Below are 17575 nucleotides of genomic sequence, written 5' to 3'. Positions count from 1 at the left end.
TTAACCAATATGTACCCTAGATTCTCTTTCTTGAAACCACTTTTATTGTCTACCCTAAAAACTCATGGGTTTGGGTTGCCTATCAGTCATCTCGTGGCAGCCTGATTGTAACCTCGTCGTGACTCATCACATCGTGGCAACGGGTTTTCACCCGATTCCACTCCTACTTCAAGCATTCATAACTTCTTTGTTGCAACTCCATTTTCGGTGATCTTTATATGCACGGAAAGGTATTGATGAGCCCCACAACCTATCTAATTGCTTTTGACTTAATACATGTCAAACTAAAAACATAATCCATGCAAGAAGCCCAAGATATTACTTTTTCCATTTTACCCTTTTGCTACAAAGCAAAATTAGAGGGATTTAATCGCTCAATCAAACATTACCAACATCTGATAGGGTCTAAAATCTACTCCCTTGAAGCCCAAGATCTTTATTCGATCCATTTACAACATGTTATCCCGATATTAGAAGCATCCTAAAACTAGGTGTTATAATTCTCCCCCACTTAAACTGGATTTCGTCCTCGAAATCTAACTCGGTTATATGTAGTTGGGTATAGGGTTGTGGGATGATTCTTTGATCATGTTGGTAGGGTGCATGTTGGATACGACCCTCGATCCATCTTGCATGTATACACTCTATATACCATAATTAAGTAGATATATTGTATGTCGTCGGGTCTAGGGTTATGGGTTGGTTCTCTGATCTTGTTGATAAGGTGCATGTTGGATACGACCCATGATCCGTGTTGCATGTATATACTCCATATACCACAATTGAGTAGATAAATTGTATGTGGTTGGTTCTAGGGTTGTGGGTTGGTTCTTTGATGTTGTTAGTAGGGTTCATGTTGGATATGACGCATGAACATCTTGAAAATGACATTAAAATAATTTTATTTGAACTATTGATGTTTAAATTAACAATTTTAATATTTTAAAAAATTATTATTATTATTACATTATTTCCATTTGTGTTTGGGTATTACATTATTTATAATATAAAAATAATTTTTATTCATTTAAATTTTTATGCATTTATAGGCTAAATTGAACTATTGATCCAAAAGAATCAATAATGCAAATATTTTTAATATATTTAAAAGAACTCGTCACATCATTTTCTAAAAATTTAAAAATTTTGAAAACAATTTTAGGGTTCACGAGTATGTATCATATCATATTTTGGAAGCATTTTGAATTTATCGACACAAGTAAAGAGCGAACGTGGGATTACGAAAACATGTGCAGGATGATTTTTGCCTCTAATAGAAAGCGGGAATTCATATTCATTATCATTGCCAAAACTATACCAATTTTAATCTTCATAGAAAATGTTGATAGACTTATAAAAATTTCCTAAATGAATATAATCTTTCATCCTTGATAAAAAGAAATGGGATGCTTATGTAGAACAAACAAAATCATAGTATTTTCAAGTATAAATTGCAGATTTTCTTTTAATCTTAAAATTTTACTATATTCTTTAAGAAAAAAAAGTAATGATTTCTTTGACATATATTACTATTAAAGGATGTGTTGAAAAGAAACGTGGCAACACGTGCCAAATTGCCTTATCATAAGAGGATGGGACGAGGGGGATATTGCCATGTACATAAGAAATCAGTATGCTCATTACATTATTTAATCGTGAGTACTTGTGTTTGATCTAATAAATGTTTTTTTAAGTGAATACAAGATTGAAAATATAGTAACTGGCAAAGATGACCTCCCCCCCCCCCCTCAGGTCATTTATGTGGTGTAAAGCATATTAAAATAAAGAAGGCCGCATTATTGATCTGAAAGCTAAAGTGAAAGTAAAAATGAATTAGATAACAGGAAAAAAGAGAGTGTTGAAAAAAATAATAAACTAAAGGAAGTGATGAAACAAAACGAAATGTTAAAACAAGCTTTGTATGTACTTAAAACTTAAGGGATTGAGATACCAGGTCTTTCATTTCCAGAAGATTTGTCTATATCATAAGTAAGTGAAGTCTCTTTTTTACCCCTTCAACCCATTAGAAATTTCATTATGTTACTTAATATCCGTAAAAAAGAAATTTGTTTGTTTTTTTTACTTTAAGTGAACCATAGTTATAGTTTTCCTCTTTTTTATGTAGGTACTTTTATCAGTGGACAAGAGTGTCGAATTACAGCCCACTACAATCTGTGACAATAACCTAACAAAGACAAACAAAGTATTAGGACAGGTAAGTAATAAGTTAAAATCCTTATACTACAAAAAAAATTGATTTGTGTTATTCAGATAAAATATAGTTATATTTTTCTTCTTTATTTATGAAATGTAATTTCATAGTGGGCAAGAATGATGATCTAGAGCCCACTCCAGTCCCAACCAAATATAAAACAAAATCAAAGGTATCATCAACACCGACAAGTACTTAATATTGTTATAATGCATAATATTGATTTTAGTTTATTCACATAAACTATACTTATACTTTTTTTTCTTTATTTATGTAGGTAATGTCATCTGCGGGCAAAGATGTTGAATTGGAGACCACTCCAATCAATAACAACAACAAATTACATATAAATGATTCCATGATATCAATAAATAATAATTTAACATTCTTTTACTACAAAATATTGATTTCAGATTTTATTTACATAAAGTCTACTTATAGTTTTCTTCATTATCTATGCAAGTAACTTCTGTGGATAAGATTGTTGCATCTAAATGTACTCCAACATAGAAAAAAAATACAAACCAGACAAAACGAATTAGTAATACCAGTAAATAAAAACTTCACGAGCTCATAACTTTTAAAATATTATTTCTAGAAATTTAAGATTCCACATATACGAGTACATTTATGGTTTTCAAGAATTTGAAAAACCTAGAAAAATAAGTATGCGGCTAAAAACCCCACAAAATCAGGCACCAAAATACATACAAGTATGTACTCCATCATCCTATATATATATATATATATATATATATATATATATATATATATATATATATATATATATATATATATATATATATTCTTACTATGTTATAATTCATTGTACGATAGGTAAGTAATAAGTTAACATCCTTATACTACAAAAAAATTGAATTGTGTTATTTAGATAAAATATAGTTATACTTTTCTTCTTTATTTATGAAATGTAATTTCATAGTGTGTAAAAATGATGAATTAGAGCCCACTCCAGTCACAACCAAATATAAATCAAAATCAAATGTATCATCAACATCGAAAAGTAATTACTTAATATTGTTATAATGCATAATATTGATTTTAGTTTATTCACATAAATTATACTTATACTTTTTTTTTCTTTTTTTATGCAGGTAATGTCATCTCCGGGCAAAAATGTTGAATTGGAGACCACTTCATTCAATAACAAAAGCAAATCACATCTAAATGATTCCATGACATCAATAAATAATAAGTTAACATTCTTTTACTACAAAAGGTAGATTTAATTTTTTATTTATATAAAACCTATTTATACTTTTCATCTTTATCTATGCAGGTAACTTCTGTGGATAAGATTGTTGCATCTGAATGTACTCCAACGTAGAAAAAAATACAAACCAGGAAAAACAAATCAATTATACCTGTAAGTAAAAACTTGATGAGCTCAAAACTTTTAAAATATTATTTCTAGTAAGTTAAGATTCCACATATACGATTACATTTATGGTTTTCAGGAATTTGAAAAACGTAGGAAAATAAGTATGCAGCTAAAAACATCACAAAATCAGCCACCAAAATACATACAAGTATGTACTGCATCGTCCTATAAATATATATATTTGTTCTTACTATGCTATAATTCATTGTACGACAGGTAAGTAATAAGTTAACATCCTTATACGACTTATACGACATGTAAGTAATAAGTTAACATCCTTATACTACAAAAAATTGATTTGTGTTATTTAGATAAAATATAGTTATATTTTTCTTCGTTATTTATGAAATGTAATTTCATAGCGGGTAAGAATGATGAATTAGAGCCCACTCCAGTCCCAACCAAATATAAAACAAAATCAAAAGTATCATCAACACCGAAAAGTAATTACTTAATATTGTTATAATGCATAATATTGATTTTAGCTTTTTCACAAAAACTATACTTATACTTTTTTTTCTTTATTTATGCAAGTAATGTCATATGCTGGTAGAAATGTTGAATTGGAGACCACTCAAATCAATAACAAAAACAAATCACATATAAATGATTTCATGACATCAGTAAGTAATAAGTTAACATTCTTTTACTACCGATGATTGATTTAATTTTTTATTTACATAGAGTCTACTTATACTTTTCTTCTTTATCTATGCAGGTAACTTCTGTATAAGATTGTTGCATGTGAATGTACTCCAACGTAGAAAAAAAAATACAAAACAGACAAAATGATTTAATATTATCAGTAAGTAAAAACCTGACGAGTTCAAAACTATTAAAATATTATTTCTAGTAATTTAATATTCCACATATACGAGTACATTTATGGTTTTCAGGAATTTGAAAAACCCAGGAAAATAAGTATGCAACTAAAAACACCACAAAATCAGGCACCAAAATACATAGAAGTATGTGCTACATCATCCTATAAATATATATTTGTTCTTACTATGCTATAATTCATTGTACGAAATGTAAGTAATAAGTTAACATCCTTATATGATAGGTAAGTAATAAGTTAACATCCTTATGCTACAAAAAAATTGATTTGTGTTATTTAAATAAAATATAGTTATACTTTTCTTCTTTATTTATGAAATGTAATTTCATAGTGGCAAGAATGATGATCTAGAGTCGACTCCAATCCCAACCAAGTATAAAACAAAATCAAATGTATCATCAACACCGATAAGTAATTACTTAATATTGTTATAATGCATAATATTGATTTTAGTTTATTCACATAAACTATACTTATATTTTTTTCTTTATTTATGCAGGTAATGTCATCTACGGGCATAGATGTTGAATCGGAGACCACTCCAATCAATAACAACAACAAATTACACATAAATGATTCCATGACATCAGTAAATAATAAGTTAACATTTTTTTACTACAGAAGATAGATTTAATTTTTTATTTACATAAAGTCTTCTTATACTTTTCTTCTTTATCTATGCAGGTAACTTCTGTGGATAAGACTGTTGCATCTGAATGCACTCCAACATAGAAAACAAATACAAACCAGACAAAACGAATCAGTAATACCAATAAGTAAAAACTTGACGAGCTCAAAACTTTTAAAATATTATTTCTAGTAATTAAAGATTCCACATATACGAGTACATTTATGGTTTTCAGGAATTTGAAAAACCTAGGAAAATAAGTATGCAGCTAAAAACACCACAAAATTAGGCACCAAAATACATACAAGTATGTACTGCATCATCCTATAAATATATATTTGTTCTTACTATGCTATAATTCATTGTACGATAGGTAATTAATAAGTTAACATCCTTATACGACAGGTAAGTAACAAGTTAACATCCTTATACTACAAAAAATTGATTTGTGTTATTTAGATAAAATATAGTTATACTTTTCTTCTTTATTTATGAATTGTGATTTCATAGTAGGCAAGAATGATGAATTAGAGCCCACTCCAATCCCAACCAAATATAAAACAAAATCAAATGTATCATCAACACCTAAAAGTAATTACTTAATATTGTTTTAATGCATAATATTGATTTTAGTTTTTTCACAAAAACTATACTTATATTTTTTTTCTTTATTTATGCAGGTAATGTCATATGCGGGCAGAAATGTTGAATTGAAGACCACTCCAATCAATAACAATAACAAATCACATATAAACGATTCCATGATATCAGTAAGTAATAAGTTAACATTCTTTTACTGTAGAAGATTGATTTAAATTTTTTATTTACATAAAGCCTACTTATACTTTTCTTCTTTATCTATGCAGGTAGCTTCTGTGGATAATATTGTTGCATCTTAATGTACTCCAACGCAGAAAAAATACAAACCAGACAAAACGAATAAGTAATACCAGTAAGTAAAAACTTGACGAGTTCAAAACTTTTAAAATATTATTTCTAGTAATTAAATATTCCACGATTACGAGTACATTTATCGTTTTCAGGAATTTGAAAAACCCAAGAAAATAAGTATGCAGCTAAAAACACCACAAAATCAGGAACCAAAATACATACAGGTATGTACTACATCATTCTATAAATATATATTTGTTCTTACTATGTTATAACTCATTGTACGACACGTAAGTAATAAGTTAACATCCTATAAATAAATGTTTTGTTGCTTGGACAAAAGACATTACCATATTACATGGACACATTTTTTTTATTATGTTATATCTTTTTAAGTATTGTTTTTAATCATTTTTGTTTTAATGTTTGATGATAGATACAAATTGTGTTACTACAGGTACTGACTACAACTTCAAGTATGGAGGGTAAAATTGTCAACTCTAAAAACCGCAAAGTATCTTACATAAAACATGAGACGTTAAAGACAATGAGCATGGTTAATAAGATAAAGAATTAATGTAGCTTTCGTTTTATGACTTACATTTCATTTTTTGTTTGTATACATGCTTGGTATATTTTGATTACAAAATTTTTGTATATTATTTAAGATAGCTTTATGATTAATGTTATTTTCTTTTATTCTTGTTTTCTTTTATAGAATATATTGGCAAAATTTAATATTCTCCTCGTCCATTTGTAAATGTTATTGAATGTTAATTAGAACCACGATCACAAAATTAAATGTGGATAAAAGGTAACAAATAACCACACCAATCAGATAAAATGTGATGGTTTTAACAATTATATATCACCAAACGCAAACAATGGTCACATTTTTTATTTATTATTTTCTTTATGTGACTAAATGATACCATACGTCATGCTTTTACGTAAAAGAATGTAACTAAAGGTAACAAACAACCACATCATTTAGAAACTATATGTTGCTATAACTAATATATAGTGATGGTTTTAACAATTATGTATCACCAAAATCAAATAGTTTTCACATTCTTTTTATGAGTTATCTTTATGTGACTAAATGATATCATATGTCACAATATAATATAAATAAATGCAACTAAATGGAATATTTGTAAACATTTACAAATATTAGATTAATATTAAGTATCAAGTACTTGCTATTAAGTATAAGTTCTACCTAATAGATACTTGAATTACTGGCCCGACCAATATTTCTCAAATAAGAAGGACAAGTCCTCTTCCAGTGTCTTACTTCTTGATATTAGAAACACGATTCGTCTTTATGGGCCTTTATGGATTTCTTGGGTTTATAGGTATCATTTCCATAAACTATGGGCCTTTTAGATCATACATGATGATTCTTTTCAGCATTGCATTTTTCCATTGTCTAAAGTGGCTTGAAACAAATATCATTGTATTGTTGGAATATTTGCTTAACCTTTTAGAACATTTGATATACATCTAAGTTATCCAAAGACTTCTTGGAAGTCATGAACAACTATTCCCAATATGATGTCAGAAACATCTATATAATCAAAGTAATTCCTTCACTAGGATCATCTTGCAAAGCATGGAAAGATTAACACAACCATAGGAAGAAGGAGCTACAAATTTTGAAGACTTTGATTCTTCTCAGGAGGAGGTTGGAAGTTGATGAAAATGACAAAATACTCAAAATAGAGCTTCTCTAGAAGTATCCATAAAGCAAGAGCAAACCACTTAAAGATGCTAGTCTTCACTTCTATTAAGTCATTGTTAACCCATTAAGACTTATATCAAATAAGCCTTAAGGAGAAACAACTTATGAATACTTAGTTCATGCACCAAATTACAAGAAATAAGAGAGTGAGAGAGGCTTCGTATTCTTGAAAATGGCAGCCAAAGAAGAAGGAAAAATAAACCAAAATATCAACCCTTTCTTACTACTAATGCCTTCCTTTTATACATACGCATATAAATGAAAGTCTAACAAGTAATACATGAAAGTATGGCTCCATCTTATGATAAGTAAGGATGTAAGAAGCAACATTATAATCAATCTCTAACTCTATAAAGGAGTATAGGGTTTTAGCAAGGAAAGTCAAGACCAAAGTGTGTGTCTTACTCCATCTCATAACTAATGGTTACATTGCAATTAAATGGTTTATTCTAAGTGCTCAAAATGTTGTACATAACCTTAATAGTCATATTGTATGATATTTACTAGTTTTATTCTATATAATATTATTTCCTAGAAATAATAATTTCCAATATTATGATAAAATATTATTTTTATAAAATTATGTTTTTCCAATTAAATACAAGTGTTGATATTTATTAATAATCAAAATTAATCTAACAAGTTATCAATTAGTAGTAACTTGATGTAAGTAGTTTATGTCATTATCAAATATCATTTTATAATGACTCTAGAGCATAAAGATCTTTCAAAATATAAAAAACATAAAAGTAGATAATTCAATATATATTTAACGGTCAATTAAAAATATGCTCCAATGAAATAAAATAGTCAATAAAAAATCAGTAGCAATAAATTATAAAAAAAAATTACACACTAAAGATGTTATAAGGTCAACCATAAGGCTGAAGGGAGTAGTGTTGAGGTCCCAAGCTTAGCAAGGAAGAGGAAATTCTTAAAGAAGAGAAGGAGAAGAGAAGTGGCGGGCTATCGAGTTTGGGAGAAGAAAAAAAGGGAATCATGAAACATCCTAAAAATCTTGACTAAAAATTTCATTCTAAATTATTAAGTAAACCATATTTATCAAAATCATTTCATCCAAAAACACAAGTCCTCGTGTCACATCAAAGTATCATATCAAAACACATGTCAACATATCAGAGTAAAACATCCCAGGCTAAACAAAATGGTGTGTGCACTGCAGTCATCCTGAGCTCTTCCCTTTGCTACCAGAAGTACCTAAAACCAAAACTGAAAACTGTAACCACGAAACTTAGTCAGTCTCCCCAAACTACCACATACCATACACATAATCACATAATAACATATCATGGGCCTTGCCCGCTTCATCGGTCCCAGCCCGACATCAGACAGTGTTCGATATCGGGCCCCGCCCGGCATCGGCCCCCGTCCGGCATGAGTAAAGCTCGGTATACATATAAATAAATACACATAAATAATCACATAACAAAAACATATAAACATTCCTCGAGCCCCGCCCGATATCGGACCGAAATTTGGAAGCATACTAACATTCCTCGGGCATTGCCCGATATCGGACCATAATCTGGAAACATAAAAACAAACACATGCAAGAATCATGAAGACATTAAGCATACAAACACTCCTCGGGCATTGCTCAGCATCGGACCGAAATCCAGAAACATATAAACCTACATCGGGCCCCACCCGACATTGGACCTTATCCCGTAACATACTAGCATACATATACGGGCCAACATTGATGCCTTTTACCCGTTGTGACAACCCGAAATTCTTTCCGTCATTTTAACTCGTTCCGTCAATAAAATTCGTCGTTTTCGAATTGTTTCCGTTTCGTTATTAAATTAAGTCATTAATTTTAATGTCGTTCATTATGACTTAATGGGTGTTCAAATACGATAATAACTCAATAAAATATTCCAAATTAACAATTAGAAAAAATTTAGTTTCGACCACGTCGGGTTACAACAACTTAATCAGGTGCGACCAAAAGCCTCGTCTAACGTCAGTATCAGGTAGATTTCCTCCGGGCCACAAACTTAAACCTTATATACAGGATGAGTGGACCTTCATTTAAAGCCTTTTGCCCATCTCATACCTTTCTCTCACTACTCTCTCTCTCTCTCTCTAAAATCCGATTTTGATCCAAAATCATCCAAATCAAGCCTCAAATCATTAAGGTAACTATCCTAACTCAAAGATTAGCATCCTTATCCTTCAAATTCGTGTTTAAGCCACCCAAATGCACCAAAGACATGTGTTTACGGTTGGGAACACCTCCCAAAACCGTGAACACCTTTGAAGAGGGTTTTAAACCCCAAAACCCCTCCAAATCACTTCTAGTGCTTAGTTAAGACCTTTGGACTTGCAGGAATGGACTTAGAGCACAAAAATCTTACCATTTAGGGGGTAAACTTGAGTTTACGGCCCAAGAACATGCTTGGACCGTAAATCCTCATTCATGGACCATAAACATCATCTAAGGTGTTAGTTTGGCCCTAAACACCTCCAACAAACTTCCATGAGTGCATAGAACCTTAAAATCCTTCAAGAAATGCACCAAAACATACACAAATGGGACAAACTTGAGTTTACGGCCCAAGAACATTCTTGGACCGTAAACACACTTCCTTAGACCATAAACTCCTCCAATGGGCGTTAAAGTTCCTTTAACACCTTGTATGGCTTGGAATTGGACCTAGAACTTTGTATGCTTAACTTACAACCACTAAAACCCATGAATCATGGACAAACATGAGTTTAAGGTTGTAAACTCATGTGTTTAAGGTAGTAAACTCCCAAGAACATCTTCATAGACCGTAAACTACTTTTCCAAGGTCAATTCAAGTCCTAATCACTTCTTAAGCCATGGAATCAACCCTAGAACCTTCCTATGTGCATTGTAATTTACCTAGGACCACCAAAACACCTTAAGACATGGCACATTATATTTTACAGTCGTAAACTCATAGTTTACTGTCATAAACTCCTCAAATGGTCCTTAGGATGTTCAAATCTCATTCAAATGCATTGAAACCAAGCCTAGCATCACCCCTCATGAGTTATAAGGCTATTTAGCAACCAAGAACACCCCCACCATGAGTTTATGGCCGTAAACTCATGGGGAGTGGGTCATTTGGACCGTAAACTCCTAAAGGAGTTTACTCTTGAAGAGTAAACTCCATATCCAAGCCATACTCGTCCATAGATGCTACTTGGGTCACTCCAAACACTTGAATTGAAGTGTTTTCGTGTCTAGAAGTGTTTACTCTTATCTAATTAGTGGTTTGAAGTCTAATTAGATAAAATTATGTATCATTTCATATTACATAGGAACCTCACGCGTTATTAAGCCCCGATCTGACACTTAGCATCCTAGACGACACGTTCCTCGACTGGTGAGTTCATACCCCTATGCCTTTTTCAGTGTTTTTCAATGTTTTAGGGGGGGGGGGGGGGAATACAAGCAAACTATAAATGTTTTCGAAACTTAAAAGCTGATGTAATTCTATAAATATCTGGCAAACTTTTAGATATCTTTACCCCTTATGTATTATGCGGAGCATAAGGGATGTTTTATCGAATATAACCACATGGATTTCAGTAAAGGAAACAATCAAACTAATCAAATTATTATGGGAATAATTTGGGATCTTCAGTTCTCGTTTTGTGATTTCGGATTTCATGCAATGTTAATAGATAAACTATGCCTGATTCAGTTTATCTCTGTTTAATGTAAAGTACTATGCCAGATAGTTTCTTTGTATTCTACTATTTATACGTTATTATGTTTCGAAACGATTATTATGTTTGTTAACGATCGAGTACACCGTGAATAATTTAATACTAACTTGTGAGATTCGTCTTCATTAAACCCTTTGGGTTATCAGTAAATCCTCTCCGGAAGTGTAACCAGAGTCTCCTGGAGGGAGAGCGTGGAATTTGTGAATAGATCTATTCGGGACTGACAATCTCACACCTAAACTACTAGCTACAGTTAGGCAGGCACGCCTGGGGTGACAAATTCTGGATATCGTCCGACGTCTGACGAACGTCAAGGAGGTCTCGGTGTCATATTAGCATGGTTACCCGACTCACAATACGTATTAATATAAGTTTATTCACGGATTTGATTTTATATCTATCTTCAATCTATAGTTCTTATATCTGGTACGGGATGGTATTCCCATGGTTTTCAATCTATATCTAGTACGGGATGGTATTCCCATGGTTTTCAATCTATATCTAGTACGGGATGGTATTCCCATGGTTTTCAGTCTATATCTAGTACGGGCTGGTATTCCCATGGTTTTCAATCTATATCTAGTACGGGATGGTATTCCCATGACTTTCAATCTATAGTTTTGTGTATTAAAACTACCTTATATCTAGTACGGGATGGTATTCCCATGGTTTACAATCAATATTTTTAATGTATTAAAAATATCTACTGTTGTACTGGATGGTAATTCCCAGTGGTTTTCAATATATAGTTTTATGTAATAAACTATACATTGTTGTATTTAACGGAAATTCAGAACTTTAACTAAACTGTCTTTATAAGAAAATATGGGATTTTCTTGGATAACAACTTTTCAGAAAACTAAAGGAAACATGTTCATTTTCAGAAAACAAAACACTTATGAACTCACCAGCTTTATGCTGATTTTCAAACTGCTTGTATTCTCATGTCCACATTAGACAGGTACTCAGCGATCCTTTTGGCGAAGACGGAGTACGTAGAAGACACGTCTTTACTTTTGTTCATATGATATATATATATATATATATATATATATATATATATATGTATGTATAACACATGTAACTCTTTGTTTTCAGATAATGTAAATGAATATATGTAATGTAAAGTTTTGTGTTTATTATGCTTACTATGTATATTGGTTGTGATATTCATGACGTCCTCCGCCCCGGAACGTTTCCGCCTTTGGTTTCGGGGTGTGACACCCGTTCATATAGGAGGAAACTCACCTCAAATCTCGGGTAATCGCTGAAACGTCTTTTCCCCGGAAATCGACTCTACTCACTCCCTGAACCAAAACAACCCCTTAGATTCCTTTTCCGTACTCATAACCCTTAAGGGGTCAACTTAGTCAAGTCAAAGTCACGGCTAAAGTCAAAGTCAAATTCAAGCTCTAAGTTGACTCTACTCGTCGAGTTTATCCTTCAACTCGCCGAGTTTCCTTAAATTACAGAATCGTGAAATCGCGAACCAACTCGTCGAGTTTTCCTCCAACCCTTCGAGTTCTTCCCTATCAACAAAATCGAGACTTTCTCAGTACAACTCGTCGAGTTCCCCTATGGGCTTGTCGAGTTCCTTCAGTCTTCAGAAAACCGAGAAAACCCTAACCAACTCGCCGAGTCATCTCAACTACTCGCCGAGTCTACTCAGGATCAGAAGGATCGGGGGACCATAATCCAACTCGCCGAGTTGAATAAACAACTCGTCGGGTTTTCCTAATCTTGACTCATGCAGTCACTTCCAAGCAATTCTAATATGGTCCCCTAAGGCTGAGATACCGCGTAAAGTTGCTAACTTTACGTGTATGCATGATGTCAAATGGCTAAAAACACTAAAACTAAGCTTCATAAGAGATCTCGGGCATGGAGGGGGCCACGACTTGATAAAGTTGGCAACTTTAAGTTTCACAAGGCCATGGAATGTCTAGATCTAAGATCATAACTTCAAAACATGATCATATCCAAGGACTCCGAAATAAGCTACTTAAGGCCATAAACCCCTCAATGAAGAGATCTACCAAATACATAGTCAAGGTATCGACTTTATACCTTAAGATGGCTACCACAATAAAGGAATTCCCGGATCCAAAGCTTCCCCCTTCACTAAGCAACACAAATCTTCAAGCTCCTTCAAGAAAGCACCAAAGAAAACACTCTTTACACTCCCACTCACTCAAGATGATAGAAAGCACGAATTAGGATTTTACTAGACTGAGGGAGCGATAAGGGAGGCCAGAATGAACCATTAAGGCCTTTAAATAGGGTACAAAACCCTGAAAATTAGGGTTTCATTTCTACCAGCCTACTCGTCGAGTTAAGGCCTCTCAATTCGTCGAGTAGGTTCCTTAACCCACGTCCCGAATTATTCTTACTCCACGAGTCTGGGGCTCCCAACTCGTCGAGTTCTTCAATAAAAGTGAATAAATTAAAATTTAAAATACATACCAGAAACTAGACGTTACAAATCAAGTGCAGAAGGAGGGAGACTCGAAAGAGGGGTGCCGTTTTACGCTACCAAATAATCTTTACAGAGCATGAGACGTTGTATGCACTGAGTCAACGTCGACATGGCGAGCTCTTTTCCAAGTCCACTCCGTATAACCTAATACAATATAATTATAAATGAGACACACATAAAAAAAGATAGAATAATAAATTTAAAGCAAATAATATAATATAAAATGAACCATTTCGCAAGGATACCATAAGAAGTGTGTTAGCAAAATAAAATTTAGCCTAAAATTGTGATTTTTCGTAAGCAAAGGGACCATTTATGTAATTTTGTTTAAAATAAATTATATGAAAGCCAGGTTGGAAGGAAAAAGCAGATTTTGACTACGCATGTCAAATATTGTTTACAAAAACCTTTTTACTCAAATTGCAATTATACACATAAACATACGCAAATCTGAAATCCCCAATATTCATCCATTAGATTCTGATTCTTGTAACTTCGTACGTACCTATAGATCACAAATCTCCCCTATTTTATCACAAATTCGATTCAATTTCGCCGATTTACGTCATCTAAATCAAAACCCTAGAAGAAACGGTTTGTCCTCTTTCTCTCTGTTGGATAATTTCAATGTATGTTCCGTATTGTTATATCTCTGGATTATTATCGGATAAATTATCGATATTTTATCTGCTTATAGAGCTGGTCCGGTTACGAATACACTCGATACAGAAGGAGACAGCAATGTCCGAATGATTACGGCTTGAATGAATATTTCAGCATTTATTATCACTTTCTATTTTGTTTTCGTGGCTTGATAAACAGTTTTTTGTTTATTTTTGTGGGCAGATTAGATTTATGATAAAGGACCAATCTTTTGCTCATATGTGTTTTAATGTCTCTGTGTTGTAGATGTCCAGTTGTTCTAGTAGTGGCAGTAGTTGCTTTGTGGACGATGAGGAGTTATTACAGTTTGAAGCGAGATGTAAAGAGGTACATTTGCTGTTTTTTGGTTGTGTTGTAAGCACCTTATTTATATTCAAGATAAAAAAAAGGCACCCAATAAAGATAATCAAATCATTGATGAAATGAAACCTTTTCTAAGCCTCATTAAACAATGAATAAGAAATAAGACATCAATAAAACAGATATGGCAATGTTTACTACTTTACTTCTTTTAAACTAGAGATATAAAAAAGATTCCAACATTGCTAAGTAAGCTTCATATTGTGTATTACCTAAATTCTTTTAATCAAATATCACTCATTAAGTAGCTTTTTCATGATTGTATAGTGGCACTTCTAAGCTTTTTCTCATTGTTCTTGGATGTAGTTGAGGATAGAAAAGGACATGTTGAAAGAATCAAGCTATGAACTCATTCGGGTAACATTTTTTTTATTGTTTATAAGCCTAATTAATGTCATTATTTGGTCTAATGCTTTAAATCAAGACAATGAACCTATAGCTTAAATGATACAGAGCCTTGAATCACATGCAAAAACATTATCCCAAAATCGTTCCAATGACAAGAAACGTATACAAGATTTAGAAAGAGAGCTAAGAAACTGCACACAAGAAATAGGTAAATGGTTCTTATGTATATATTGAGATTTTACTCAATATAATTCCATGTAGGCTTCACTCATTGCATTACACCTCATAGATTACTTGCAGGATCAAGTAAACACAAGGGACACAGAAATAAACCACATGACTGATTACATCCAAATTCTAGAGTCAAAACTCAAAGCAAAAGATAATTTAGATGGAATCGTGAGAAGTTTAGAGCAAGATTTGAAGGCATGCAATTTGGAAAAGTTGGTTTTGTTGGAAAAATTAGAAAACAAAGAACAAGAATTGCATGATGTTGCTTTAGAGTATGAATGTGACATAGAAAGCATGAATCTTGATTTAATGGCTATGGAGAATAGTTTTCTTGAAGCTAAAGAACTCCAAGAAGAAGTTGTTCAAGAACATTGTAAGATGCAGGAAATGACTAAAAACTACAAGCTTCAAATGCATGAATATGAACTTCTTGTGAGCCAATTGAAGGTATGTAGGGTTAAGTGATGTGAAATACAAAATGGGTATCACAAATTTTTTAACTTTATGTTATAAAATTGTTTGTAGGAACAATTAAGAGATGAAAAGTTTAAGGCAAAAGAAGAAGCTGAAGATTTAGCTCAAGAAATGGCTGAGTTAAGATATGAGTTAACCGGATTGCTTGAAGAAGAATATAAAAGACGCGCGTGTATAGAACAAAGAGCCTTACAAAGAATAACCGAGTTAGAGGCTCAGGTATTAATTAATATAATATATTTAATCTTTTTGGAAATAATAATAGAGTTTCTAATATTTTTTTTTATCTTTTTATTGCAATCAAGATTGAAAAAGAACGAAGGAAAAGTTTTGCTGATGTTCGTGGTCTTCCGAATGCTTAAAAATGTTATTGTATTGGTTTGTGTTATTGAGATTGTTTTTATGGGTAGGAATTAGAATTTGATTTAATTATATCTTCTTTGTAGCGCAAATTGGTCGAATTCAAAGAAATGTATATATTGTTGTATTAATATAAGTTATTGTAAGCATTATTGTTTTAGATTTGGCAATTTATGATTGGAGTGTTGGAAGGTTTGGTGATGGAATTTATGTGGGTTTGTGTTTTATTAACATTTTTCTACAAGTAGACTTCTCTTGGTATTAACGAAACGATTCTTCCTAAAACGAGAAAACACTTCATAAAATTGTTGATAAAGTAAATTATAGTCATACAAGTAAGAAATTGGTAACAACTTTTTTTTCTCAAATGCGAAGTGTTATAGGATACAAAAATTATCAATACAAGAATTAAATGTTTATTTATTAAACATGGTTACATAAATAAAGTCGTATTATTGTATAAATCAATAAAAAAGAAATCATATAAATAAGTATTTGCAATTTGATAGGTATTATTTTATGAGAGTTTTTACAAAAATTATCAATATAAGAAGAATTAGATGATTATTTATTAAACACCAGATGTGAAACCAATGTATTACATGCGTTTATTTAAAAAAAAAAATTTTAATGTAAAATTCAAAATATTTGACAAGTTTGAATTTATAAGAAAAATGAGAAAAATATTGAATTATAAAAAATTAAAGTGTTTTTTTCTCTTTTAAATTTAAACAAATAATTTAGATAAATAAAAAATAATAATGAGACTTTAATTTAGTAATCTTGAAATTAAAAGGACATATGGAATAAAAATTAATTTAAAATAACCATAAAATTACATGTGACAAAATGAATAAAAATGTGACATGTGGCAGAAAGATTTATCTATTATAATAAATGAAAGTTTTTTTGTCACATGTCATTTTTCTCATTCATTTGGACACATGGCATTTTCTAATATTTTTAAATTTTTTATTTTCCACTTGTCATTTTATTAAATTAAAATTCCACATTTAATATGTAAAGTTATATATATATATATATATATATATATATATATATATATATATATATATATATATATATATATATATATAAGGTATTTATTAGAAATGGTTTATATCTTTAATTTTAATAATTCAAAAGATTCATTATTTTTTTTATAAATTCAAACTTTTCAAATTGTTAAAATTTTATATTTATTTTTTTAAATAAACTC

At 31.3% G+C, this 17575-nt stretch overlaps 1 protein-coding gene across 2 annotated transcripts; it reads left to right on the top strand.

The window, feature by feature from the left end:
- Positions 1 to 14296: 14296 nt before the first annotated feature.
- Positions 14297 to 16516, top strand: LOC145103170 (myosin heavy chain-like protein). Of its 2 annotated transcripts, XM_079040727.1 has the most exons (8): positions 14297 to 14514; positions 14618 to 14663; positions 14830 to 14910; positions 15250 to 15300; positions 15397 to 15499; positions 15581 to 15969; positions 16048 to 16215; positions 16302 to 16516. In XM_079040727.1, the coding sequence occupies exons 3-8, from the start codon at positions 14830 to 14832 to the stop codon at positions 16356 to 16358; spliced, it is 849 nt and encodes a 282-aa protein (XP_078896853.1). In that variant the 5' UTR covers positions 14297 to 14514; positions 14618 to 14663; the 3' UTR covers positions 16359 to 16516. The 2 variants fall into 2 exon arrangements, with proteins under 2 accessions (XP_078896853.1, XP_078896852.1); XM_079040726.1 differs by lacking the exon at positions 14618 to 14663.
- Positions 16517 to 17575: the final 1059 nt, after the last annotated feature.

Source organism: Lactuca serriola, chromosome 4, assembly GCF_051521515.1.
Source record: "Lactuca serriola cultivar US96UC23 chromosome 4, Lser_US96UC23_V15, whole genome shotgun sequence".
Classification (NCBI taxonomy): Eukaryota; Viridiplantae; Streptophyta; class Magnoliopsida; order Asterales; family Asteraceae; genus Lactuca; species Lactuca serriola.
The sequence above is the reverse complement of the archived record's forward strand: the minus strand, read 5'-3'. Positions and strand labels throughout refer to the sequence as shown.

Bases quoted from the DNA above. Each gene is read 5' to 3' on its own strand.
- LOC145103170 (XM_079040726.1), top strand. From the start codon at position 14,830: ATGTCCAGTTGTTCTAGTAGTGGCAGTAGTTGCTTTGTGGACGATGAG. The intron at 14,911-15,249 runs GTACATTTGCTG...TCTTGGATGTAG, and splicing joins TTGAAGCGAGATGTAAAGAG to TTGAGGATAGAAAAGGACAT. The intron at 15,970-16,047 runs GTATGTAGGGTT...AATTGTTTGTAG, and splicing joins TTCTTGTGAGCCAATTGAAG to GAACAATTAAGAGATGAAAA.